Source organism: Balearica regulorum, chromosome 13 (genome assembly GCF_011004875.1).
Source record: "Balearica regulorum gibbericeps isolate bBalReg1 chromosome 13, bBalReg1.pri, whole genome shotgun sequence".
In the NCBI taxonomy this organism is placed as follows: Eukaryota; Metazoa; Chordata; class Aves; order Gruiformes; family Gruidae; genus Balearica; species Balearica regulorum.
In genome coordinates, this window is record NC_046196.1 from 22,376,858 (window position 1) to 22,404,422 (window position 27,565).

Sequence of the window (27,565 nt, forward strand, 5' to 3'; positions counted from 1 at the left end):
CGCTCCCTTGCGACCTGGAGCTTTATACCAGGACCCTCGCTTAGTGCTGACCACACAAAACGCCTCTTTGTACTGAAAGTCACTTTGTACGTGACTTTCATAGCATAGAAGCAGCAACAGAACAGCCCTGTTTGAAGCAGGGACTATACCAGAATGCTGCAGTAGAGAACTGGAGAGCCCAGGAAAGCTCCGTTCCGATTCAAACGCCAGAGCAGCCAGGCTTGAGAACCGACTAGCACGAACACACTCCAGCCCGGTGTTCCTGAAAGTCTCAAAAAGGGAAATGCCAAGTTCATAGACTTCAAAAGCAAGTGCAGTGAGGCGTGCTAAGCCCTGGGAAACTGGAGCCTAATGGCTCAGTGAGGTCTGGAGGTAAAGCAAGCGTGATTCTGCTCCTGTGCCATCTCGCGTGCCGGGAAGATTAATTCCATACATCCCTTCACTGATGGAACACTGCCGCCTCCAGGGAGGAAGGTACACAACAGCCAACCATGTAAATACCTGCACAGTGACTGGTTCTACCATCCAGAACCAATTATAAGGCAGGAATGCTAGACAGAGCCTGGCCAGGGCTTTACAGCAGGATACAAACTCCTGGAGTGACATCCAAGGAGGAAAATACCTATCCTGTTTAGCTTTGAGGGTGGACATAATTAACTACAGGCTACCCTGAGTGTTGTCATCCTTGTGTATTATTTGAGGCTTTTTAGCTGAGAACTAACTTGTCAGCGGTAAAAGCTGAGTGAGAAGTCTCTGTTACAAAAGCTGCCAAGAGGGAGGGAAAAAGAAGCTGCATGGCCGAGGGGATACCTGAACTGCCTTCATCAGTAAAACCATCAGGCGCTCTTCAGCTGGAGAGTTTTAGGTTTGCGAACATTTCCTGACCAGGCAGAGAGAGAGTATCCAAAGCACGCGGTATCACATACTCCATATCCAACTCATTAAAACAATTTAAACTGTTAAGAAAATCTCATGGTTTTATTGTGTAATGTAGCATTGAAACATCTGAACAAATCAATATCTGGGCTGTACAGGCTGCTGTTCTTTCATTTCTTTGGGTTATAGAGCATCTTGTCAGTACATAAACAACAACCTTTTGCATTATAAATTCTTTCCGAGGCATGCTGGTACAACACAAATTTCTCTTGTCAAATGCAGCTAAGTCTAACTTCCAAACATCATGCACAAGAAACTCATCTAGTGACAATGTAAACTCAGCAGAAGGGCAGGTCACAGGTCTTGCTTGCTCACGCTCTGCGGTGCTGCAGGTTTGTGTATGATATTTGGAATGTTCCGTGAGTGTGAATAATACCAGTAAGAGGAGGAAAAAAAAAAAAAGAAAAAAAAAGAAAAAGCACGAGTGCCTCGGGGTTGCCAGCTCAGCCAAAGTTGTGCAATGCTAGCCTGAACATGTCATTGGTGCAAACCCAGGCATCGTTGATGTTCTTTAATAGAAATATCTGGTGGAATCCCATGATAGGATCTTCATCAGCCTGTAGAAAGAGAGGGGAAAAAAAAAAGTTCAAAAAGCTCTTTTTTGAGAAATGTATTCCAAAACTCATGATAAGACAACTTAAAAGCTAACATGAACAGTGATGTCACATGCTGTAAGATGCCTAGCTCCTCAGGAGACACTAACACAACCAGAGGTTCTGTTCCAAGTTGCTTTGCAGACAAACACCCAGGGCCCAATGACCCAGAAATCCCGCAATGGCATCTGAAGCCGGGCTCTTCTGGAAGAGCCGCAGACATCTCATTCCAGCAGCTTCGCACCACTGATAAGAGCATGCCTGCCTTAGTGCTGAATCACAAATTTTCTTTGGGCCTTGCCCGGGAAACCAAGCATAAACCAGGGTCTTTCAACATTACTTTTTAGCTTGTACTTTGGACTGATGACAGAAGGGAGTTTCTGTAGAAGTCAGTATCAACGTTATTGCCTGAATGATCTAGGTAGTGATCTAGGTGTTTGAAAGCTTCCCTGGAGCAAGTCCAGCCGGCCAGTGACGTAGTACTTCCCGCTTCCGCTCTCCAGGAACAGCTCAAAGGGAGTGAAGTATCTGCTCTAGCTGCAACGAGATGTTCTAAGCACAGGGATCTTTGCAGCAGCTCTGCCTTTTGCAATTCATCTAGGCGGGTTATAGTGCCTGCACTGTATTTACTATAATAGTAGAAAAGTAGAAAATAGTATTAGAGGGAGACTAGTTCTCCCACCTAATGTTTACCAGTCTCCTCAGAAACACCAGGCAGGAATTAAAGCCTCAAAACAACATCAATTATTCCCAAATCAGCTGGAAATCGCACAATAGGATTTAATCTGAACAGCGCACAGGACCTAGCTACAAAACAATCTTCTGATACTGACCATAGTGTATTCATTTCAGCATTTTTGGAGGATTTTAAGCTCTATTCTTTCAGCACATGACTATTCAGCTTCAGAAAAGGGGGGGGAATGCATAAAAAAAAGCATTGAAAAGCAGCAGAGAAACCCATGAAACAGACTGTCAAAATGCTGAGTGTTTATTCTCAATGCTCCGCTGATGTCCACCAAGAAAAGCAAGTGAAAAGGTTGAAGAGCAAAGCAAACTACAAAGTAAATACAAAAATATAATCTTTACTTAAAGTAATATACTTGTCAGTGATTAAATGAATGTGAAACAAGTCAGCTTCGAGGAACAACTCGCTAAGGACATCAGTTATATCACAAACCAGCAAGTCTGCCAGAGCACTGGTAGGCTCAAGTGCATGTAAAAGGAGCAATTGCAATCAAATCTGTGAGCGACTGCAAGGACTTCATAGAAACAGCTGACTAGGAAATAAAGTGACAGATGAAATGCAGTTTCAGTAAGCGTACGCTAATCCAGAGGAAAACCAAAGAGGGCCCTAGATTAGCTGAGGCCTCTCAGGGAAGTTATACTGAAATAATGATGGACAGTTATTTTTATTGTTTTTGAAACCAGCTCAGGGCTCAACAGCTATCAAGACAAGCACAGTGTTAGCAGTTATTAGGCAAGGAGCAGAGAACCGCAACCCGTAAGTAAGAAACCACATAAATGCACAGATAGCACCCACACATCAAATCCTGCATGCACTTATTTAACACAAATTCAAGTGTAAATAGGCAAAGGCCAGAGAAGGGCAAGAAAGATGAGCCAGCTTCAGGACAGGTTCCTACCAAAGAAAGTAAATCGAGTACGACACTCTAGCTTGCAAAAGTGTGATCAGGGTGGGGAGAACAGGCAAGAAAGATATCAAATCACTATAAAACCATGAAGGACAAAGTGAATGAGGAAACTACTACAGCCAGAAATTAAGAAGGCAACAAGTAAGGCCAGAACTACGAGCAAGTCAAGTGTTTAGTTGACGAATGAAAAATCCTCAAGCAAGTGCCAATAAAGTCACTGTTCAACAGGCTGATGAACTGGGCAGCTTTTTGTCGCGCTGATACACGCCTCCTTTTGCATTAGGCAGAGGCTCCATAATAGCCAGCACAGCGTGAACACAAGCAACGATGCTGGATTAAAGCAGCTGTCCATCTAGTTCATTAGCACATATGACAGCAGCCGTGTCAGTTATTTCCAGAGAAGTCTTAGCATTATTAGATCTGCCCAGAAAAGACACACTGTGCACTGAAACCCCTGGGTTTATGCCTTTTCTAGCTTTTCCTAGGTAAATGTAACACTTACTCCTAGTATAGTCTCACTACTGCTTGATAGTTTGTGGGTTCCTGGACATGAAGGAATCTTTAGGAAAACTGAGTAGCATCACAGAGCTGTTAAAGTTTGACATACGACTTTGTGAAGCATCTTATTAATTTTGACTAAGGTGGAACAAATTCATATTTGTGTCAGCTCCTTTCTAATGGCTTAAAGTAGCCAGGCAAAATCATTTCAGCTTGCATCACTTCTAATCAACACTATTAATAAGCATTTAGTATAGTCTCAGTTGCCCTGTGGTCTCCTCTTCTTAGGTCACTGAGGCATCTAATACCAGTTGCATAAGTAGTTTTCACACCAAACTTGAGCATGTCATTACTGACATGAGTACATGTTAAAAATATACCTCTGGAAAAAAGGTATCACCACCTTTACATTAGTTTTAGTGCAGGTTTCCTCAATTTCTGATAAGCCTAGCTGCACTGCAGCTCTGAGTGCTTTGGCTTGAGGAGAATTTCCTCCTTTCTTATGCAATGCAGGACTGGACACATGAAAAAAAAGATTAAAAGGTAATTCTTCCCCAAACACTTGCTGTTGTACACATGGCAAATTCCCACAACAAAGTCACATCGTTGCTTTCTTTATTCCTTTCACGTTATGTCTTCACAGCGTAGAGGAGCAGAATACTTTAAAAACAAGGAAAATACTAGACTGTATTTAAGGTGAATGAAATAACCTATAGTCTGTTCTCAAAATTCTGGATACGCCCTATTAACATACAGCAAAGACCCACAGCTAAGTGATTTGAGATGCTCTAGAAGGCATAAACTAACCCTATCCCACTCTATTATTGATCTTCATCATAGCTCAGGTAAAACCTCACTGAAAAGTTCTTTACTCTTACTTTCCACTCCAAAGTTAGCTATGTCCAACTCAAAATTTGCATTCCAGGCTTGAAAGACAAGGGCTTTATTTTTCCTACAAAGCTTTCATTTGTGCAGTTCAAATTCTTTCATGACATCCTTGAATTAAAATAAAAATGAAAAAAGTCAGTGACAGAATCAGGTTGGAAGGATCCTCTGGTATCCAGCCCCAAACTCACAGCAGGACTACAGCAGCACTGTCTCAGCCACAGCTCTGTGCTCTTCCAAGCCTCCAAGAACGGAGGTTTCCCAACATGTCCAGGCAACAGTTCCCAAGGCTTCAACCTTCCGGGGCTTGGGGGAACCAACCCAAAAAACCAACCAAACTTCCCCTCGTTTCCAATCTGAACCTCCCAAGTTATGGTTTGCAACCACTGTCCCTTGTTACACTGTCTAGCACCACAAAAAAAGAGTTTGCTTTCAGGTTATTGGAAGTTCTCAACTACTTTCCACCTACATTTCAGGCAGATTGCCCTTAGCTGCCTCCTCTCCAGACTCCACAAGCTTTTGAACACTGGCAAACTTGGCAGCCTTCTGACCTCTTCCAGTTTTTCTACATCCCTTCTGATCTGGAGGCTCAAAACTGCAGAAACTCCTCAGCGCACAGAACCATGGGTCACGTAAAGAGTATTAGCTGCAACACTACTTTGCAATCCAATTTTAGGTAGACAACTTTTCTCCTCTTTGGTCAGACAGCTTTACTCTTTTGCCAGCACCCCACAGAAACCCGTTAATTGACCTGTGGGCTTGCAGCTATCCTTATCTCAAAGGAAAGGCTAATTACTTAGGACAGCAGGATCTTTCAGATGTTAAGCCTCATTTAACAGACTTTAAGCAGTGCTTTAAGTATTCAGCATGCATTACAAAAACGTCCAGTGATTTTAATTGCAAATTTCCTTTCCTTTTAAGACTAGGAAACACCGCATAACAATTAGTTATTCACAATTAATTCTGCAACAATCACTTCGAAATTCACACTCTCAGGAAGAGCCACATTGCTCCCAGAACCCACAAGCCACAGCCATGCTTCTCAGCCCAGCTCCAGTGACAGAAGAGCGAGAAGAGAGCGCTCCTTACTCAACCAGGACAGCGAGGATGGCATGGAAGAGAGGTAAGGCAGAGGGTTAAACGTTGTGGAGGGCTAGCCTGAAGACTTCGTTGGTGCACACCCAGGCACCTTGAAAACTTTTCAACAAAAAGGTTTGGTGGAAGCCTAGAACCTGGTCATCGTCTGCCTGAGCATGACAGGAGAAATACGTTATGAGGTGAAGCACACTGAAAATACTGGGTGACATTTTGGATGAACATTGGTAAAGTAGCAGCACATCAAATGAAACTCACTCCTAAAGGCTGGAACTGATGCTTACTCTGCCTAGTTGAAAGAAGCAAGCATGCATTCAGACAATGAGTAGCAATAAAAAAAATAAAATTAGAATAAGCGGTGGTATAGTTATTATACCTCTACAAAGGATTAAAAAAAGGCCATTACTGCCTATCCCAACGTCCATTAAAGAGGATCTTTCATCTGTTTACTTGAAAAATCTGCTTTTCAATGAAAGCAATTACTGTACTGCTGCTGCCAGCAAGTTAGATCCTCACTAGTGACATTGCTCTCAGACATCGTCTCCAAGAAGCTGTTGTGTCCGGTCCCATCAGTGCAGATATTATTCTGCTGCAAAAGATGTTGCTTTTTCTTTTTTTTTTAATTTACAGTTCATATAGGTATTAACATGCTGGGCTGTTGCAGAGATACACATCCTGACCTTGCCACAGGGCAGCAATGTTTCCAGCTGATTCCAGTTAAATTCCCCTCCAGCAGGGGAGGCCAAAGGCTTAAAACAACCCAAATACACCCAAGTTTACTTAAGGCATAACACTCTGGTAAAGGAAATAAGGAGTTAGACAGTAACAGTCCTTGGCTCCATTATTTCTTCAGAACTATTCTTGTACAGTTAAGAGAGCCGAGGCCTCGTTGACAATTTGGTAGTGATTCACCCCACAGTATATGCAGGGAGAGTAGAAGGTTCTTATGCTGCTTTCTTTGGTTTGTATTTTTCCCCTTAAAGCAAACAAGATCAAAATATAATGGTTTAAGGAAGACATACAGGATGTGCCCAGCTCACTTAATGAGTTTCCACTGAACTTTTGGGATGAGCAATTCAAGCCACTAAGGCCTGAGAAAATCCATTTTAATATCATGCCAAGAATGACTTCTTAGAAAGGGTATGTTACAGGTATTTTAGCTTTATTATTTTCTTGGATTGCTCTATTAAAAGCATTATGCATGCTCCTTCATTACATAAAACAACACTAGTTTAAAAAAAAAGCAGAGGATTCAAAAGCATATGCATTAATCGTACTGGGTTTTGAAGAATTTGGCTCACAGTCCCATGAAGAGGATAACTGAATGGTGAGCAGGAGGCATGGCTTTTCCCTTCAAACCCTGCTACTGATGGTCTTGGAAGTCCCCATGGGCAAATTTCTCTGTAGTTGTCCTCAAGACCAACAGATGGGAGCTGTGCAGAACAGCCACACCGTTAAGGTGGCAATCTTTACATAAAACTAAGCATGCCTCCCCATGTTTGCATGTTCAACTGGAGCTACAGATGAGCCACTTGTTAAAATGCGCTAAGTGAACCCAGCTGTTCAGTTACTGTATTGCATCTGGAGCAGCACTGCGATACATTAAAATGGATATCAACACCTAAGTATTAGCACAAGAAAAAGTGCTACCTATGACCACCAGGTTCATGTTCATGTCACGCTACAGGCGGTTACTGATTATGTCATTTGTCCACCTGTGTAAGTATCACACAAGGCAGAGGCAAGAAGTCAAAAGTTCTAAGTTGACTTGGACTTTCTGGACACTTCCTCAGTGAGGAACAGCATTCCCAGGCATTAAAATGTGCTTTTTAAAGTTAAGATCAGACACACGTACATGTGAATAATGGAAAAATGTTGCCTCTCCTACTAAAAATTCACAGACAAATTGGATTTGATCGTGACAATAGACATACTTTAATCCAGTATGTTCTTTCCAAGTACCTAGACGCACTATCACGTGATCCCTGAATTATTCTGAATAACTTCAGCAAGTTATTTAGAGGATAAAAAAAAGCACAGTAAGAAATGCTACTCCCACCCATGGTATTTATGGAAAGCTCTCCAACTGCATCTACAACCCTAACGACCATAGTAAAGGCTGAGAAAACCCAAAAGCTTGACAGAATCTTTAAGAACTTGGTATCTTGCCACAGGATTCAACACAGTCACTGTTGCAAGCTGTAATCTTCTTAATGATTACACAATAACCTTAAAAACATGACTGTGCAAAACCGGGTGCAGATGTGACTGGCCTAAGACATTGCATCAAAAGGTCACATCATCGAGTTTTGTGCACACCCAGGAGTAAGACAGATGAGATCAGCATGTCTGACTTCACACCTGTCCTGCAATTCCGTGCTCTCCATGGCCACGCGTGGCTTTTTCCTCAACAGAGCGTGTGCAGGCAGGATTGAGCAACAAGAAAGCTGGAATCCAACTTGCAGCTAGGAAGCACGAGCAACTTTAACGGGAGCCAAAGCTATCTGTGTTAGGCTTAGAAGTGGATGCAACGCACTGGGAACTGCTCTTCAACTGCCCAGCCCAAAACATGAAAGGAGAACAGCTAAGCAAGCAGATTCAAACTTTCAGTCCCCCGTTTGCTTAGTTAACAGTACAGTCAGTGGCAGTTTGAATGTTTTGATACAGGAGGTGCCATTCAGTTAACAGGAAGAAGAAACCTAAACAGCTACTTTAAAAGAAACTGGCTTTAAGTAACTCTAAAGACTGGATGGCTTTAGAGTCCTGACTTAACAGCATGACTGGACTAAACCCTGACAAAACTAACTGATTGCTTTGACTATTGCTACACGATTTCACACTTTTTAATGAAACACTGCCCACTGTGAGCAAGTTCTGCCTACAGCTGACTTTACATACAGGATATTTTTGCAGATTCCAGGATAATTTCTTTCATTAATAAGCAGTCTCATTAATTTACAAGTCTGTGGCCCTGGTGTATTAAGATGCAACATTTCCTCAAAAGAACAAGAGACTGGGTAAGTTTACGCAGTTCAGTAGTACATCAACAGCAATGTAATCATACTACAGCCTGAAAAATAATCCAATTTCTTCACAAGAAACAGCTGTTTCAACAATAAGCGTTTGATCTCAGCGGCAACACTCCCATTGCTGAACCAGTTTTGACTACAGAGATACAGGACTGCATTAACACCAGAACTGTATTCCTGCAAGAAAAAGCATGGTCTTACCGAAGGGTTGTCAGCTAACCAATACCATCTGCTAAATCACAGCTCGATGCATACGTTACATCAAAGAGCACATTAAACTAGATGTGCTTTTATTGTCCAAGAACACTGTTATGATGCTTTTAAATGCATAGGACACCAAAACCTTACTGTATCAGGGTAAGGGAAATACTGATGCTTCAAGAGCCCATGTGGCATTTGTATGCACAGTAAAAGCCATGGTACTTTGCTTGGCAGGAACACAGCACTGTCCAATTACAGGTGCGTGACCTAGTCCTAGTTATCTGAATGGATGAGCGGTTTCTTGACAGTCTTGAACAGCAGAAGAATGATATCCCAACACAAGCTTACTGGTGTTCCTTCCCCACCCAAGAGAGCATTTTAATGTTTTCAGAAATCGGATGATTTAGAATCCTGCAAAAATCTAAGACATAAGCATTTGTTAACCTGTAATGGAAAGAGTTTACCTTAAGCTGTCCCACTACCATACTGAGTATACAGCTGTCAGGTGTAGGTTGGTGGTCTTGTGCTGTGATGCTGTGTTGTATTTTTTGGAAAGGGAGGCTCTACAAAGAAAAGAAAGTAAAATAAGCAAGTGTACAGTCATTGCATTATTTAAGTCACAAAACAAAGACCAAGCAAACCCAACATTGTGAAGTGTTAGACTATTTTGGTAGTACCGCATAGAGAGTTGTTGCAACTCGACACTACTCAGGCTGAGTTGATCCTAACAGTTGTTTTTCAAGCACGGAGACATGAAAGAGTATGTCACCATGTACGTTAAGCAGTACCTTTTCCTAGTCTGATTACACTGCCTGAAGAGCTTCAGTTCATCTACAAGCTGAAAGTTCATACAATGAAGGCATAAAGCTCCTCTGCTCTGAACAGCGTTAAAAGATTCTATCTAATATTTGGGGTTTACCAGGCAACTCCAAATTCGTTTCTTTGTTAAAGCAGCTGTGAACACAAAGGAAAGGTGGTTGACCAAGAGCCAGTGTTCAGGACTTGAAATCCACATATCCACCTTTCCCCTTTTTTCTTTCCTTCCTAACAGCACCTGAGGGGAACCAAAGCAGCAACAGGCACCATTTTTGCCATGTACCAGGCAGGTGCAGGGGGAAAGAAGGAGGAGGAGATCAAAAGCACACATATTGAAAAGAACAAAGCTTTCCATGCTCGTGCAGCAGATGCAAGTGTGTCTGGAGTTAAGCGTGCAATGAACGCACCTTGAGAAATACCAGACATTGGGGAGTAATTCCTCTCTTTCAACTTAGACCACGTTCACATTCCAACCATGGATGACTCAAGCAGCAAACACCAAACATCTAGGGGATCTCAGAGTCCTGTCACACAAAGGCATTTTGGCACTGTTCTATCCACAGCTGCATTAACGCTAGATGCTTTAGAAGTGACAGTTCAGCATAGATGGAGCTCCGAGTGACTATGACTGATACACAGAGCCCATGCACTGCACGGGACAGCAGCACGCAACCTCAGGTTGTACTTTGATGCCCCTACTTCATATCCCCAAGTTGTTAACGGGTTGAGGCAGACCCAAGCATGTACTTTGACAAGTTCTGCATTTCGCTCTAGTGGAAGGAGCCTGAAAGGCTTTGTAGAAGGCCTAGGTACAAGAACAGGAGACTTGAGTCCTACTGCCAAGGATGCGAAGTACAGACCCGGCCCTGACAAGCACAAGGCTTCTGTGGAAGGATACTAGGAAGCTAAATCCTTGGATAATAGAGAACACAGAAACTGTGGAAGGAGCAGTACCTGGGGAAGCAAAGGAAGTGTGCAGAGCAGCCCTCTAATCAGAGGGACGCTATTCAAGAACAACTCTAAGAAAGCCTGCAGTGTTTCATCTCGGCTGGGAGAACAATCCCAACCTACCAGGAACTGCAAAGTGAGCTACTGGTTTGCAACATGGCATAGACATCCTGTAGCTAAAACAAAATCCAGAGCAGTCTTTTCTGAACTACCAGCAGAGTATTTTCCAGGGTCACCATCCCAAACTTGAATGTGCACGCACAGCCTGCACCCTTCCTTTGACAAAAGGGAGTACTATGAAACCTGGTCCCACCTCAGCACAACAGTTCCTTGTTGAATGAGCCCTGCAAGAAGAGTCTCTTGAGAAGGCAGAGGGATGAAGGGGAACGAATGGGGTTGTATCCAGAACCCAGCTTCCAGTGCAACAAGATGCCAAGAAGTGAGACTGAGGGACAGGGAGGAAGGAAAGGCTTCAGAGTCAAGAGCCCTACCAAATGGTGACAAGGAACCAAAGACAAGGCTGGATAAGATGGTGCCTGTTTCAAGATTGTCTCCTTCAGAGAAAAGGGCCCCAGTGGTTGGCCAGCCGAGTGAGCTACTCCTCATGCGCTGCAGTGGGGGAAACCGCAGTGGAAAGAGTAGAGTCAGCTGATAGTAAAAATCAGTGATTTTTACTAAGGAGAGAAGCTACCTCAAAAGGATGGTTGCTTATGGACATCCATCTGTACCAGAGAGAAGCATTTCTTGATGTGAAGAGTACAATAAAGGTGCCTAACAAGTGAGGAGCCACACAACAGCCTCTGACACTAAAAACTGTCTGGGCTTTCACTACCAAAACCGTGGAATCTTCCTTGAAGTAAGAGAAATTCTGCAAGAATAAAACTGAGAAGCTTAAACTCACTCTTGGCAACAAAGCTACCTATCCCAGCTTCCTCTTTGGTCCAGGAGGTTTGTGCAATGAGAGGATTATCTCACAAGCCCAATGTGAATCAGGCTGCCCCCTGATTAGGGCAGGGACTCTGAAAACAACTCTTAAGTCCAGCACCAATTAAGACAGAAGGAATAAGTGTCAATTCCCACTTTGTAACACGGTACAGGTGCACCAGTGCTGCAAAGCAAGGTCTTTACAACCTTGTCCTAATGTATTAGCATCATCTGACAGAGTAGGTTGAAAAGGTGCCACCGTGTTGCTGTTACACAGCAGAGAACTTGCTGTAAAAGAAAATCCCACCTCTTGGTGCTTACATTGATTCATCAGCCAGGCACTGAAGAAATGCAGAAGAATTTCAGTGTCAAACTTGCAGTGATCTGCTGACCAAGAAGCTCCGGAAGCGCAAACAGAGTAAGTGAGCACATTAAGCTGAAGCAGCAAGCAGAGCCCAAGTAGCTCAGTGCTGACAGGGGTGTGCTGAAAGACATCAGAGCCACGGTAAGTTGATACAGCCCCACAATGAGCCATGGCAGAGGAAGGGCATGCAATCATTTTACTACATTTCTTCCTTACTTTAAAGAGACAGATACAAGTCAGAAAAAGTTTCCCTGAGGCAACATAGCATGCCTTCACTCAGCAAGCAAGACTGTGCAGCAGGCACATGAATCCAGAAAGTCCAGCTTGCATCGCAGACAGGGAAGGTAAAGATGAGCAACACTGTGGTGGGAAAGGGGCCGATCTGCACTGGGCCAGATCCAAGGCAGCTGTCTGAGACACTGCGGCCAAGCAAATGCTCAGCTGGTTGGGTATCTAAATGGCTGCTAGCCCAGAAGTCTAAAGAACACTGAGTACACAAACAAGCAACTCTGGAGCTTGAGTATCTCCTCATCTAGAGGCTAGCAGTTGCAAGCTGTGCTATTTTTGAGGTGTGTGGCCTTCTCAAAGGCAATGCAGGCACCTAAAACACAGATCCAAGGGCAAACCTCAGCCTTCACAGTTAAAGATGTCTTAGATGAAAGCAGTGAGCAGTAGCTGTGCGACAAGACAAGCATCCAAGTTATGAACCATTTTTATTACACATTGAGAAGAAAAGTCTTTGTCTGTCTGATATACCATGCTCTGAACAGAATGTCCGAGGACCAAAAACATGCCCTCTGCATATCTTGCAAGAGAAACAAACCTTCTAGTCTCATGACTGCTAATAAGTACAACCAGTTTTATAACAGAAGCACAGATTTACTCAGAGAGACAAAACTTCTTCAAGATTAACTAAATGAACATGGAGTTTCAGTCTCTATGCAGTAAGAAATGCTTTCCTCTTGCTTGCTGAAGAGGAACTACTGCTTTCAAAGTCCTGAACCACAGCTGCTCACATCCGAACAAATGCTGCACTGAAGATAAGTCAGGTTCTCCGCTATAGAACTTATTTGCAGTTCACGTATCAGAAAACAAATTGTTCCTTGCAATAACACATTTAGTCTCTATCACAGGCAGATCCAAACAACAGGTTTGCTGTTGCTCCTTCCTTGCCATGCTTTAAAAGAACAAAGAACACCTTTTGTTCCTTTAGATCACAGGGTCAGCTAATGAACTATACTTTTTAAAAAAAAAAGTAAATCCACGTCAAATGCAATTGCAGTCACAAAATAGCCTTGCAAACTAATGGAGTCAATTAACATTCCACCATTAGAGCCACCAATGGAACACAGAATTAAATCACAAATAACATTTTTTGAAGACCAAAAGTTGGAAGCACAAGTGCCATATTCAAGAGTTTTAAACTGCTGAGGCCAAAATAAAATTTTCAGAAGCAATTAATTTATAGTCTTCAGAGCTGTTTCCCAAAACATTCAGTAAGGATTATAGACTTACAGAGAGTTTTTCAACAATAGCTGCTTTGCCCTGGAACTGCTGTCCTTCCCACGTAAGGCATGATGCATCAATCTGAAGGGAAAAGAAAAAAAAAACCTCATCAATCTGCTTAGGTAACCCTTAAGCAATCCTGGTAAGACACTTTGTTTACTTGGCATATATCCTTAGAACCCAGCTATTTGGAAACTACCTCAAAGAGAAATGGAAAGAAACCACAAAGAGCAACTGAAAGAGTGTGGAATAATCAACTAGAAATTGAGTAGATTAAATTTAATTATCATTATTCTATCAGCAAAAAAGTTCCTGCCTTTGGATCAGAGTTAGATTTCAGAAGAAAATCTAAAGGACACCAAAAAAAAAAAAAAAAGATAATCTATGGACACAAAGTGTCTTTCATATGAAGAAGTCTGACAAGATGAGTTGCATCACCAGCTTTTTCCCCTCTCAGGTATTGATTTGCACACCCTACTCACACCCAGAAAAGTAGAATGTGCGTCTAAAGGTTTTCAAACAGACTGCCCTGTGTAGCATGAATTGAGGTACTCCAGCCTACAAGCTCTTCAAGTATATGAGAGAGGGTGTTCTGAGCATGTCATGTCAGGTTCGACAGCAACAGGCAAGGAACTTTCTATTCCACTTAGGATACTCTGTTTAACCTACAGTCACAAAATCCTATTATTGACATAGCTCTGCCATCAAACTCCATTTTAAACCTTGGCAAAAAGACTTCAATTTAAACAGGTTTTCCTGAGCTCAGGGTCTGCCTGCTGCCATCCCCAAACAGCACCCTCACCCTCTAGATGATAGCCCAAGTTCCTGTGCACCCTATCCCAGACAGCTATTCCTTCCACTCTGAGTTTAAACACCTCCAGGAACATGATTCTTGGCTCTTCACCATCCAATCTTCGACTCCCACTGAAGCTCCAAATGTGTCAGCAGAAAGTGGCAGATTCTGAAGAACTCCATCTGTATGCTCTGTGGTAGCTTTTCCAGGCCCTGTTTTTGACCCACACCACATCAAAAAGCCACTTCTTTCAGCCACGTATGCTGTGCTGAACCTGCACAACAATCACAGCCACTCTCAAAAAACAGGTTCTGCTCCTGCAGGTATCATCAGGAGGAACTACACAGTGCAGCAGGAGCCGAAAGAAAAAAGAAGGGGACCAGGGGCAACAGCACAAAGCATTCCAGGGTCACAGATGCAACCAAAAGCAGTATGGTGAAGAGCCCCTGAATACAGTCTCCTCTTGAGTTCAAACACATCCCTTTTAAGAGTAAATGGACTTAACTTAGATTGTGTAATCTAAAGTCAGATAGCAAGGCATCTAACTGACACCACTTGCACCTTACATGGCATCAAGCCCTGTCGCTGATCACTTGAAGCAAGGTGATGGGACCAGGGAATGAGGATATCCTCCCAGGCATTCGAAGTGCAGCCTTCACATCTGGAAAGCCACAAAAGGAGATGGGACCCAGAACCTGCCTTACCGAGCCCACTGCAGCGATCGGCAGGTGAGCACAAAGGACACAGATTAAGCTGGTGGGGAAAACACGCTCCTCCTGAAACACACTTCCAACTTCACATTGTACCTAACTAGTGTCCACCTGACTCTCTGCTGTAGGTTACCTCAACAGCCGCTTGCTGTATCAACAGTCTGGGAGCAACAGCTTCAAGAACAAAAAGCATCTCCTCTGCTATCCCAAAAGCCCTACAGATGAGAAAATAGCATGAACCTAAGAAAATATTTCATTCTAAGTAGCCACACACTCAAAGCATAGGAAAGAAGAAGCTACAGCATTTTCCTGCAAAACTACAGGGGGATAACAGTAAAACAAGTCTTTGGCTTAGTGCTCCAACTCAAGTAACTCGAGTAATTCATAGTAAAAGCGGCTGGCCCAGATCCCTACCTGGAACGGGTGATAAAAGCTCAGTTGACTTGGATTACACCACTAAAGGAGACAACTGAACCTTGCGGTGTGGAAGTAGCAATACAGGAATGCCAAACAAATCCAAGAGCTCCCTGCTGCATTCCCACGTGCTATAAAATCTGTTCACTCCCACGGGGTCTCAGAAAGCAAAAAGAGCATCAGTACAAGAGCAGTTGTGCAGAACCTCCTCTAATTTAGGCAAGTCGTGAGCTTCATGCATTTTAGCCACACAAAACAGGGTCCCATCTTCTAAGGTTTAGGAACTCCACAAAACAATACACGCAGTGATCTGTGTAACAGTTCTCCTGACTACATTTGCACAGGTATCTCCACTGAATGATGAAAGGCTGAAAGACCCTAAGGGTGGAAAAAGCCCAGGAGTTCATTGTGCAGACGACCACCATTTCCAGAAATTTCAATTAGCCTGTACTTATCAGTCCTCTGAGGACTGAACATGTTTTGGTATTACACGACAAACCGAAGGGCCTTCGTATTTAGAGCTGTGGTTTGAACACAGGACACTTGTTTTTCTGCTTTGTAGGCTCCCTGTACACAGCTTCTTGGTCAAAATAAGGCAACAACCTAGCAGATAGCAAGTACACAACAATCCAAAGAGCAACTGCTATCAGTGCTGGGGGATACTGCTGAGGTATAAGGAGAGGTTTCAGATGGTGCTCACGCAACAGTTTCAACCCTGAAGAGTTTGGTGAAGCTTCATACAATTCACCCAGCAGATGAAAAACAGGTCAGAAAAACAGGATATGCTGCTAGAAGACCTGTAAGACTTGAGTGTCTTGCTGAAACACCTCAGGCACCCAGCAGCATTCCTCACCACCAGTAATCAACTCCACACGCACAGCACTTTGCATGCTCTGGAGGAGTCTTCCCCCAAAACTAAAAGCTGATGTTCCTTGGGTTTGTTAGCTACAGTCTTTAATTTTGGAAGCCAAATCTACTTTGCCCCAAATAAAGAGAATAATAGAACCTAATTTTTTGAAGAAATCTTAGTTGTATTTAAATTTCTTTAACAAAGCCTAAATATTTAAACTGGATTTGAAGTTTTTCATCTATTTTAATGTTGTCCTGGTTTTTGGCTGGGATACAGTTAATTTTCACAAGAAGCTGGGAGGAGACACATCCAGGACAGCTGACCCAAACTAGCCAAAGGGATATTCCATACCATATGACATCATGCTCAGTATATAAAGAGGGGTGCTGGCCAGGGAGGAGGGATCACTGGCCAGTGACAGGCTGGGCGTTGGGTCCTGGGCAGTCAGCAAACTGCATTGTGTATCACCCGCTTGGTACATTCTGTTATAAGTACTGCTGCTGTTGTTTTCCTCTTCCTTTGCTATCCCAGTAAACTGTCCAGCCACCTCATACTTAGCTGCTGGCTGGGGCTAAACCACAAGAAACGTTCTGAGGATTAATACAGCATGAGATCCAAGAAACACCTGCAACAACTGCTAAACACAGAGCAGGACTTAAATCACATCCCACTTCAAGAGGGATCCAAGCAAATCCACGCCTGTAAATTAGTGGCATACTAAGGCTAGGATATTTGTTTTTACAGAGAATTTCATCACAGGATCATCACCAGCCCCCTCCACTACAAGCCACTGTCTACAGCCAACTGGGTGAGTCTGCCTATAGATAAGGCAGACAAAGCTCAAAACAGAAGTGAAATGTGAAAGAAATGCAATAAATAAAAGTTGAGTAAGTGTGATTGCACTGACCGACATTCTGGAGTCGGGATAAAACCCACTATTCCACCCTGTGTATTCCCACACATCAAAACAGAGAAACCTAGACAGATAGTGGGAGAAAGCCCCAGCCCCCTTTGTGTAGGTACTTACATATATTGCTCCTAACTGAGTCCTGTCTGCATCAAAAAGCTGGTAATAATGTTGTACGAAGCTGGACCCAATCTGCTCCCAGATAGGCTTGTCTCCCATTCTGAATCCTCACCTAAAGCCAGTGACTGTAAAAGAAACAAACAAAATCATCAGAAAAACACTCACAGAAATAAGCATAGCACTTGGCTTGTGCATTAAGCACCCGTGAACACAGATCCTCTCAGCTGGCCTGTTTTTTTGTTTGGAAGAAGTAGGACAAATCTCACCTCTATATCCTAGACTTTTGTGAAATAAGAAATTAAACCATTTGGTATGCAAGATTTTTATTATAGCATTTGGTGATTTCTAAAGCTATTTCAGTGTGAGGTCACAACTCACGTACCAAAGTGGAGAACAAGAACAAAAATCCATGTTACCACCTTATAGTCACATATTTCAACCATGACATCATCTGAAAAAGTTAGCTAGCGCTTGCTATTTTGACTTGATCTCATTTACTGTAAAGAACTGACGTGTTAATATGGATTGTCTGCAAGTGGCTTACACCAACCTATTTATCTATTCAGCTCCTCGGGTATTTCAGCATCCACAGGCCATTCTAAGGAAGAGTGTCCTTTCAGTGGTACTCAACAGGAGTTAATTCACCAGTTCTTTGCTAAACATGAGCTTACTTTCCTCTTCTATCCTGTCACTGAGGCTGAAGTGTACTCAATATTTATCTTTGAATCTGTAGTAACTTCAAGATACAAAGCCTGATTTTTCACAGTGGTGAGAATCTGCAGCTCCCAGTGAAGGTACTGGAAGCTCAGAAGCAGCACACACTTCTGAACATGAGTCCCTCTCTTAGAGGGATTAAACACACAGAACGCGCAGCAGGCCAGGCAGACCCAGTCTAGAAATTACCACACACGATCAGTACAGATGATGACTTTACCATGCCATTGAATCTTTCAAGAAAGCAAATTCTTTTTTTTTTTTATCCTGATACCTCTCTGAAAGACTGAAGAATGGTGCTAAAAGTCAAAATACAACGATGCTGTGCTCAAAACCCACTACATTACATTTTAAGATCTGAGTTTACTTCAAGCAGACTACATTACACTTGCTAAATGTCAAGATCTGTCAGCCCCTAGTCCCTCTTTGCAATCCCTGACCAGGAGCCCTTGAGCTACAGGTCCGTATCGCACTGTGAGTCTGGAAAGTATCTAAGGCTTGAAATTCTGGTTTAGGACACAGGCCATGACAGTGTCAATTTAGCTGTCAACTACTCACACACCTGTTTGACAAATTCCTAAGAGAAGCAAAAACCATACTCATCTCCACAGCAAGTATTACCAGATCTAGCTTTCTGTGCAGTCAGACAAGAAAACTCTTTTCGTATTTTAGGCCTTAAGCTGTTTTGTACAAGTAAAATAGGAACTGAAATGGGTTCAAACCCTAGGCCAAAAGTTTCTAGGTTACACACATTTGGCCAGACTTACAGAAGAGCAAATATCTTCTGTTACATCAACGGTGTAACAGGAGGTACATTTTACTGCCATTTTTCATGGCAGTAAATTCAACTGCCAAAGTAAAATACAAGCCAAGAACAACTGCTAGGGCTTAGACACCCAGACTACTTGAGGGAGAAAATGGTTGGCATCTGTGGAGCTGAGAATGTGACAGCACAGAGAGCTGGCACGGTGGTTCTCCCTGCTGAGAAAGGGATGCTTTGTAGCCTGCGAGGAGAGGTTCAGCAGGAGGGGCTTTGGTTCTGACAACGCACCACAACAGTATGCAACAGGCTCCACCATTTTTGACATCCAATTGATGCTGGCTGCCTGCTAGATCTCAAGTGTGCCTTCAAAATTTATTTTATTCAAGGAGGAAGTCAAAAAAAAGAACTTAAGATAGAAACATACCTATCTCATTTTTAAACATCTTTATTCCAGTATCAACCACCCAGGCAATACAGTCGAACTCAGTAACCCTGCACACTAACAGACTAAAAATTCAAACACTTGTTGCCACATAACTCTCATTCGAGCTGCTCCCAGAAGATCTACAATCTGGCATCAGTTACCGTCACATGTCCTCCACTAATACTTGCAATACATGACTCAGTCTGAAGGAGTTTTACCCAGTGTGGTCACTCCTCTGAGAAAACAGATCACAAATTAAAAATCCATCCAAGTAAAACAGGTTTAAAAACCAAAACACACACACCTCAAACAACTTAAATCTACTTCTTTACAAGAGAAAAAGTTGTATTGATTGCATATCCTAACCTGGAGCTGATGCAGACATCAGACTTCAGCCCATTTCAAGTACTTTATGTTGAAAGAAAACCACCCTGAAGAAAACCACCCTGAAGTCATCACACCAACTCCCTGGAAACTTTACTGAGAGATGCCCACCCTGCAGACAGGGAGGACTCTCGTGTCTTGTTTGGAAAACCAGAAGTACTAGTATTTACTTTTGAAGTCTGCTGTTTCTGTTCCAGACTTGCAGGTACCCAAGGTGTGTACTTTGAGATGGCTGCAGTGGAAACAACAATCAGTCCAAGTGAAAAACACTTCCATTCACTTTTTGTGGATCATCATAGCTTCAACTTCAACCCATGAACTCACGTCACTATCAGATATCCTTCCTAAACATTCAAGTGCAAATCTAGTCAACAGTACCGATGTTGAACAGCCACACATCTAATGTTGAGATGAAGTAGTGAACAGCAAAAATCCACCAGCTTATTCTCCTGAAACTGAATTAGCTATTACTAAATTATATTTCCCCACACACACCCACCCGATGCATATTCACCCTTCACAGCTCCCTGTACCGCCATACAAACCCAAGATATCCGGCTGCACCTCGTTTAGACCCAGAGGCTTTCAACAGGGCACAACAGCCTCACTCAAGCACCACATGTCTTTGGTTCAATCCTGAAACAGTGAGAAAGCCTCTGAGACTGCAAGAAATTAAAGGAATTTGTATTTTAAATACAGAAAGTAGTATTATGGTTTCTAAACCTAACAGTTAGTATGCTAGCTTGCTATTTCCTTCTTAAAAAATTATTTGTATTTTGGCAAGTAAAATACCATTAAATAAAAAAATCAGTGTAAGTTTGACCAGTTATATTGTTGATTTTGCCAGAAGCGAGAATGAAACTATAAAAAAAAGGATACTGAAATATTTAATTTTTTTGTTACCACCTTACTCTTTTTCCTGTGTCATTCATATATGGTTTTGCTGAATTCTCTCACTCTCTGGAAAGGTTTTTTTATTTTCCTTTTCTGATTTGTCACCTCTTCCTCCATGCTGTCTTATGTTTTCTGCCTGTCAGAGACATAAGAAGCTTAGAGAGGTACCTAAAGAAAGAACAAGATAGGAATGATCTTCTGTGTCATCAAGCCCAGTCCCTTTCAATGAGATACAATCCATGTAAGACTGTATTGATACATTTATCAGGCTGTTTTAATGAGATAAATGTAATACAAAAGGCTTTTAAGATCCATTCCAAAGCTAGGAAGAATGCACATGTTCTGATGTTGTCAAACACTAGGACAACACAGATGTGCGTCAGAGCCATCCAGCCAAATCTATCCATGGTTCAGAGTTGGGTTACAGAGGCAAGAATATTCAGTTAATATAAAGCCAGATAAGAGAAGTTTCAATAAGCTAGAAAGCACATAAAATGTAGCACACTTGTCCTTTTAAAGGCACCTGCTGAAAGTTACCACTGTTTAAGTGTATTATTGGATATTCCACCTTAATTCCCCGTGGAAAAGGAGACAGTTTCCTTAAGCTAATTAATTTGCTTTCCTTTGTCACTTCAAACCTACCTCATCACATCCACTTAAGAATATCACAGTCCATTTGATTAACGGCTTCTTTGCAGAAGCACAGCAGCAAATCTGAGCTACCAACACAGTGTTTAATACTTTAACTCACATTACTCACTCAATTTCTTGGAATCTGCTCATATTAGAGAATTTATCCCCACCTCAAATACCACCCAGCAGTCAGTGCTCAAGCCGAAACCCAATACAGTGCACAAAGGCTGCAGCTGCCAGCAGCTCTCTTCAACAGGTATACGCTGACACTGCAGAACTGGGATCGCTGCTCCACAGGGGACTTTTCCTCAGTGGCGTCTAAATCAAATTTTCCAATACCTTTGCCAGGCCGCACACTGACACATCCTCAAGCATGAACTCCGGCCCTCTACACATCTCGCACCACACTTCCTACAGCTCTCATCCTACACGGCACCACAGCATCCCCAACATCTTCATCCCTTCTTCACCCCTCAGCCTTGGGGTACACTGCATCCCTGAACGCACAGCGAAGCTCCCATGTTCAGCATCCCGCAGTACAGGAGTGGGAATTCATACCCTAAACCATGCAGGGCTTCCCAGTTGCCCACACCACCAGGCTTCCCTACGTGCAGTCACAGACTCTCAACATCAGCCGACTTCCACAGGACACCACAATCCCAGCAGCCCAGCCCACCAAGTCTACACTGCCCGGTGTTGCTGTTCCTGCTTGACCGTGCCAAATCCTCCAAGAGTACACCACACCCAAAGCCCCTCTCCCTCCTTTCCCCACAGGCTCCTCCAGCTTGTAGGGTCCTGTGCCACCAGCCATGCTGTTCTACAAGGGACAAAACTGCCTGAATTAAGCCCCCCCCGCCATCTGCTCTGGCACTTGGCAGATGGCACCAATATCAGGTGAAGCTGCATGACCTGAACAGTAGTAGCACCAAGGAGGAAGATGCATCAAGGTGTGAGACAGAGGAGGACTGAAAGAGAACGGAGCCTTCACACGGGCCATGAGTGACCTCGAATTACACCAGGGTTACACCGGCCTCAGGCAACAGATTTTCTGTCCACAAAATCCAGAAACACAGAATCTTTCCTACTGCCTGTCACAGCTTAGATGTTCCTGTCTACACTCATCTCTCTTCCTTCTCTGCCTTAACTCTGGGCATGAGAGATCAGCATGAACACACCAAGACTCCCCATAACTCCTAAGGGGTCCTTAAAAGACCCACTTCTGCAAAAGATCTGGATGAAAACTCTTCCCATTGCTTCCTTCAGCAAACAAGAAACCATGAAACCGCCTGCAGTCGATTCTGTCAGCATGATGCAGCACAAAGTCCATCTTCCTGCTCAAGGGGCACCACCAGAGCAACTCAGAGGTGTCACTTGAAGAAAAGTCACCTTTTTACTTGGCAAAAGTCAAAAAAGAGTCACCTGCCGACAGACAAATAAACAGATCGCTTCTCCTGAAACGTGTAAGCACCAGTGACATTTGGAGCAGCGACACATCTCTGCAGTGTGGAGAAAGACCAAATAATTGTTTCAGCCAGCAGCTGCTTTTACTGTATTATCAGACCTGGACATGTGTAAGCTTACCGCTATCAATTTAAAAAATTAAGTCTTTTTGAATTCAAGCATGGCAGACCTGCACTTCTACAAGTAACATTTCTGAAAATATCAACAAAAACTAATATGAGCAATAGTAAAGTATAATGTAAATTGCCAAAGAAAACAAAGGTGGTCTCCCAGGCATTTGCAAGCTGTATTGAAAGAATCAATGAAAACCATCACAGGCACATAAGCTCAGTAAAGACTTTCTGATCTGCGGAACACCAAGAAAGAAAACACTGAATTTAAAGAGGAAAAACCTCAAACCAATACACTCTAACATGGTAGTGGGGAAAAAAAAAACAAACCCCAAACCATTGCCATCTATTATCCAGTTATGACTACACTGAGTCCATAAGTAATCAGTGCATAAACAAACCATGCTCCCTGGATATTAAAGCTGGCCCAGCACATCACTGCACCAAAGTTAAATTCTCTTAAAACCAAATTCAAGCTTGTTTTCTGGAAGATTTGAAAATCAGCGTAACAAGAGAGTACCACTGCTCCCTTTAAATCAGTGCTGTCGGTCCGGGGGTACATGTGAATCCACAGCAAACATGATTTAGACCATCAGCTGCTGTACCCTTCACTACTGATTAACAAGAGTAAATAAAGACAATGAAAGAGCTCTCAGTTGTTTCAGTTCCTGTTACTCATGCAATTTCTACCATGCATGTATTTTTGATTGCTCAGATTAAAGAGTCAGCAGTCTTTAGATTACAGTTAAAAAACCAAAAACTAAAACAGCAAACAGTTTTTAGACTATTTTCCCTTTAATCTCTTTTCTATTGCCGCTAAAACTTATAAAGATAGGAGCGTGTCCTGTGCATGCTTTCTAGGAACACAATGGAACAGCATCACAGGACCAGTTAATCTTCTCTCAAACAGATCATCTATTCAACTACACCAAGAATCACTTGATAACAGATCATCTTCCTTTGGCAAAGGCATACACTGTCAACAGAAGAAACTAAGCAAATTATCATAGAATCACAGAATAATTCAGGCTGTAAGGGACCTCCTCCAGCTCAAAGCAAGGTCAGCTAGGAGACGAGACCAGCTTGCCCATGCCTTTATCCACTTCAAGCCCCAAAAGTTCTGCTGCTGGAGACTACATAACCTCTGTGGGCAACCTGTTCCAATGCTTGGCCGTCCTCACGCAGAGGGCAGCTCTCCTGTGTCCAAGCAGCATCCCTTCCGTTCCAATTTGTGCCCCTTGTCTCCTGTGCTCCCACCACATATCCTTGTGAAAAGCCCGGCTCCATTTTCCCGATAACAGCCTGACAGATATTCAAGGCTATGATTAAGCCCCGCTCAAGCCTTCTCTTCTCCAGGCTAAACAAGCTGAGGCCAGGCAGAATCCCCTTAACACAGGGATGATGAAATACTGGAACTTACTCAGGGACATAATACATCATCAGTCATTTATCTTAAACACAGTGTACCTCTTTCTGATAAATTCCAGTTTAGTGGTCAATCCTTCTGCGTTTGAAAAGCCATGAAATTTCCAGTTGAGGAGCAAATTCATGCATTCAGAGACTGAAAGAAAGAAGTGCTTCTCCTTGGTATCTTCGCTATCATCTCCACAGTAGCTTGAAGATCCACGGAGGTTAACAATCTGAAAATTACTGCTCCAGGCCAACCAGAAATTATTGATTTCAACAGAGACCTTCACCTAGTAATTGCTATGCACTGCGCAAGACATTACATTATTCTAAATATGCTTTCAGATCTAAAAATAATTAAGTCTAGATACGTGAACAGTGGAAGGATGGAAGAAAGGTGAAGAGTGACAAGGTGCAGACTGATTCCTTTTGAAAAATATGAAAAATAAAAACACTGAGAAGGGGAAAGTCAATTTATTCCTCTACTCCAACTTCATTACAACAAATTAATGCAGGAATTATGCCAACTTGAAGTGTATTTTTTTGGTTGCGGATGTCAGCAAGTGTAAGGCCACTAGCAAACAAAACGCACGGGGAGGACTCTGGCAAAGCTTTCCCTGTGCCTACAGCTCGATGCTCATCTTATCCGCAACCCGACAGCCCTTCACAATCACAGAGAGTCAGTCGTGATGATTTTCAAATACAGAGACATATTATATTACATATAATTAGAGAGGAGGGCATGTTTTGTTGTTAAGCAATGGCCACTATGCTACACATCTGCCATTTTTTCCACAGCGTTCTTTGTGAATTCAAGTTTACAAGGCCAAAGGCACATTTCTTTTCCCCAGGATGAACCTAAGACCACTCAGTTTTAAAGTAACAGAGGAGGCACTGGGAAACTGGAGGGGAGAACTGCTACACCACATTTTTCTTTACCTTATGGGCACAGTAACGTAACATTTAATCTCCAAGAAACAGCGGTATATAAGATATTTCTATCTATCTGTCTGTCTCTGACTCTCATGACACTGATTCAGGTTAAGAGAAAATTAGGAACTGATTTTTAAGTTATGGAAGCAAAGAGGTCATACTATAGATATAACCTGGTTTTCTCTATCAATTCATTACTTAAAAATTAACCATGTTTGTTCATGAACTCAGCAGCAAAATAATATGCAGTATTATTACTTTTTTTTCCAAACAGAACTTCTACCAGCAACTGTGATTTGACCCTTACAAGTTTCCTTGTGGTTCACAACTGAAGTTTGGCACATTTGAAAACAATCTCTGTTTTATGTTTGTCAAAGTGGCCAGTTGTGTAAATAACAGTCCTGAATTAGACAGCACAAAGGCAGTCACCTCTAAAAATATAACTTTAGGTACCTTGGTGCAGAGCTAAATGCAGGAGGACCAAGAGAACATTGCTATTTTGCATTATATTACCCCATAATTTTAGGTCTAGCCACAGCATTCCTTGATTATTGACTGGCAGCATTCAAAATATGGAGAATTTTCTCCAACATGCTTTACGATCCACAAGATTTCATCTGTGTAAGCAAGGCTTCTTATACTTCACCTCCATACGATTGGTATCAGGTCTTTGGTTGAGCTCCAGATTTCACCACCACCACTAACTAGACGATCCTATCATTAATGACCAAGACAAAAGAAACCGCAGCAGAGAAAACTCCAGAAAGTTGTTACCATTTGCATTTTTCTAAAGAACTGAACAAACACAGCCAGACGTTAAACCAAATACGTTTCAAATCACTTGCAATCTTTTCAGGAGGAAAATGAAATCATAAGTAGGATCCCAGTTGGAAAATAAATAGTCCAGAATATCATTGCACTTTAGATTATGCATTTTACTGACAATGATACTATATACAGTAATTTCTCTACTTCTATGCAGAGATCTGTGAAATGCCTTTTTTTTTAATTGCTGCAAAAAGAAAACTTAAAGTCACCCCACACAAACACAGAAAGCATTGCTTGAACACAACTCCTCCTCCCAGAAAGAGAAATCAAAAAGTACCAACTTGAGAAGGCAGCTGATTAAGCAATCAGATTTAACTTTCAAGCAACAGATCAGCAACTGATTCCTATTCAAGCATTTACCTGGGCTTTGTTCCAGTTTGACTGCAATACAACGTGTGTGCCTCAAATCCAACTCTAAAAGACACATTTACAATGGAAATGATGGACTTTAAATGAGAATGAACAGTTGAAGTGTTATTACAGCCTGCCTTGGACAGAGAGATAAATTTGAATTGCAAGAACACCGTCTTGGTGACTTAATGTCTTCAGAAAGCTATCTCACATTAACAAAAAGTAACATACACTCCTTGCTACTGCAAGTTTTTTAGGTTTTGCTTCTTCTTAAAGCTAAAAAGTGACAACAGCTACAGAGGTGGAAGAAAAAAACCCAAATCTCTTGTAGAGTCACACCGGAAACTGGCAACTTAAAGGAAAAAACTAGCTGCCTATAGCAGATCACTGAGCACACACATTTTTGCTAGCTCTACTCCAAGGAAGCACGAACCTTTCATTTTCTACGTGACAAAGTGATTCAACCACGTCGGATTAACTTCAGTACAGCCTTCTGGCGAGGCAGTAATAACATCAAAAATACTCGAAGCTTTCTCACACTCAAGCACACCTTTCCCACTATGCAAACCATCAGAGTTCACCCCCCTCTACCCCTCCTCCCTGCGATACCCGGCCACGCCAAAGCAAGGCAGAAGCACCGCGGGGCACCGGGCTCGGTGCCCCAGGAGAAGCCCCGGTGCCTCAGACCACCGCGGCGGCTGCGAAGCCTTGAGCCCGGCGGGGCAGGGACAGCACTCCTGCGAGGAGCCGCCTGCTGCCGCAGGCTGGGTCCGCCGGTGCGAGGCGGAGGAGCGGCGCTCACCTCCCGGTGCTCCGCCGGAGGGATCTGCTCCCTGAGCCTGCGGCCCGGGCTCACCCCGGTGAGGCCCCTCGCCCTCCCCAGCCGGCCGGAGGGGCCGGGCCGAGGGCCTCCCGCCCCGCTCAGCCCACCACCCCCACCCCCCGCCCACACGCGGGGCCCCGCCGAGCCGCGCCCGGCCCCCTCAGCCCTGGGCAGAGCCGCCGGCGGCCCGGTTCCCTCAGCCGGTAAGCGCGGGCCGCCGGCCGCCGCCCCTCAGGGACCGCGCTGCCGGCGCCTCAAAGACGGGGAAGGTCAGGGCGGCTCCGGCCGCCGGCTCCCGCCCAGCCCGGCCCGCGACTGCCGGCAGCGCCCCGCGGCGGGGCTGGGGCCGGACCACCGGGCCGCAGACCGGCGAGCGCGGGGTGGGGCGGCGCCATGTGCCGGCCCGCGGGCGGCCGGGCCCGCTCCCGCCGCCGCCCCACCGGGGACCCGCCGCAGCCCCGCCCCTCGCACTCACCCCGCGGCTCCCACTATGGCGGCGGCGGCGGCGGCACCGTGCGCGGCGCGAACCCCCTCAGCCTCTCTCGCCCGCGCTCCCCGCCCCGCCCCGCCTCGCCCCGCCCCGGCGGCCCTGCCCCGCG

At 43.7% G+C, this 27,565-nt stretch overlaps 1 protein-coding gene across 1 annotated transcript; it reads right to left on the reverse strand.

Annotated features, from left to right (window-relative positions):
* Window positions 1-950: 950 nt before the first annotated feature.
* On the reverse strand, window positions 951-27,565 carry NUTF2 (nuclear transport factor 2). The gene is made up of 5 exons (XM_075765217.1): window positions 27,442-27,565; window positions 17,242-17,366; window positions 13,457-13,528; window positions 9,354-9,452; window positions 951-1,493 (listed from the first exon to the last, which is right to left on the reverse strand). The coding sequence occupies exons 2-5, from the start codon at window positions 17,338-17,340 to the stop codon at window positions 1,380-1,382; spliced, it is 384 nt and encodes a 127-aa protein (XP_075621332.1). The 5' UTR covers window positions 17,341-17,366; window positions 27,442-27,565; the 3' UTR covers window positions 951-1,379.

Bases quoted from the DNA above. Each gene is read 5' to 3' on its own strand.
- NUTF2 (XM_075765217.1), bottom strand. From the start codon at position 17,340: ATGGGAGACAAGCCTATCTGGGAGCAGATTGGGTCCAGCTTCGTACAA. The intron at 9,453-13,456 runs GTAAGTCTATAA...TTTTCTTTGTAG, and splicing joins CTATTGTTGAAAAACTCTCT to AGCCTCCCTTTCCAAAAAAT. The intron at 1,494-9,353 runs GTAAACTCTTTC...CTCTTTCTACAG, and splicing joins TGGTAGTGGGACAGCTTAAG to GCTGATGAAGATCCTATCAT.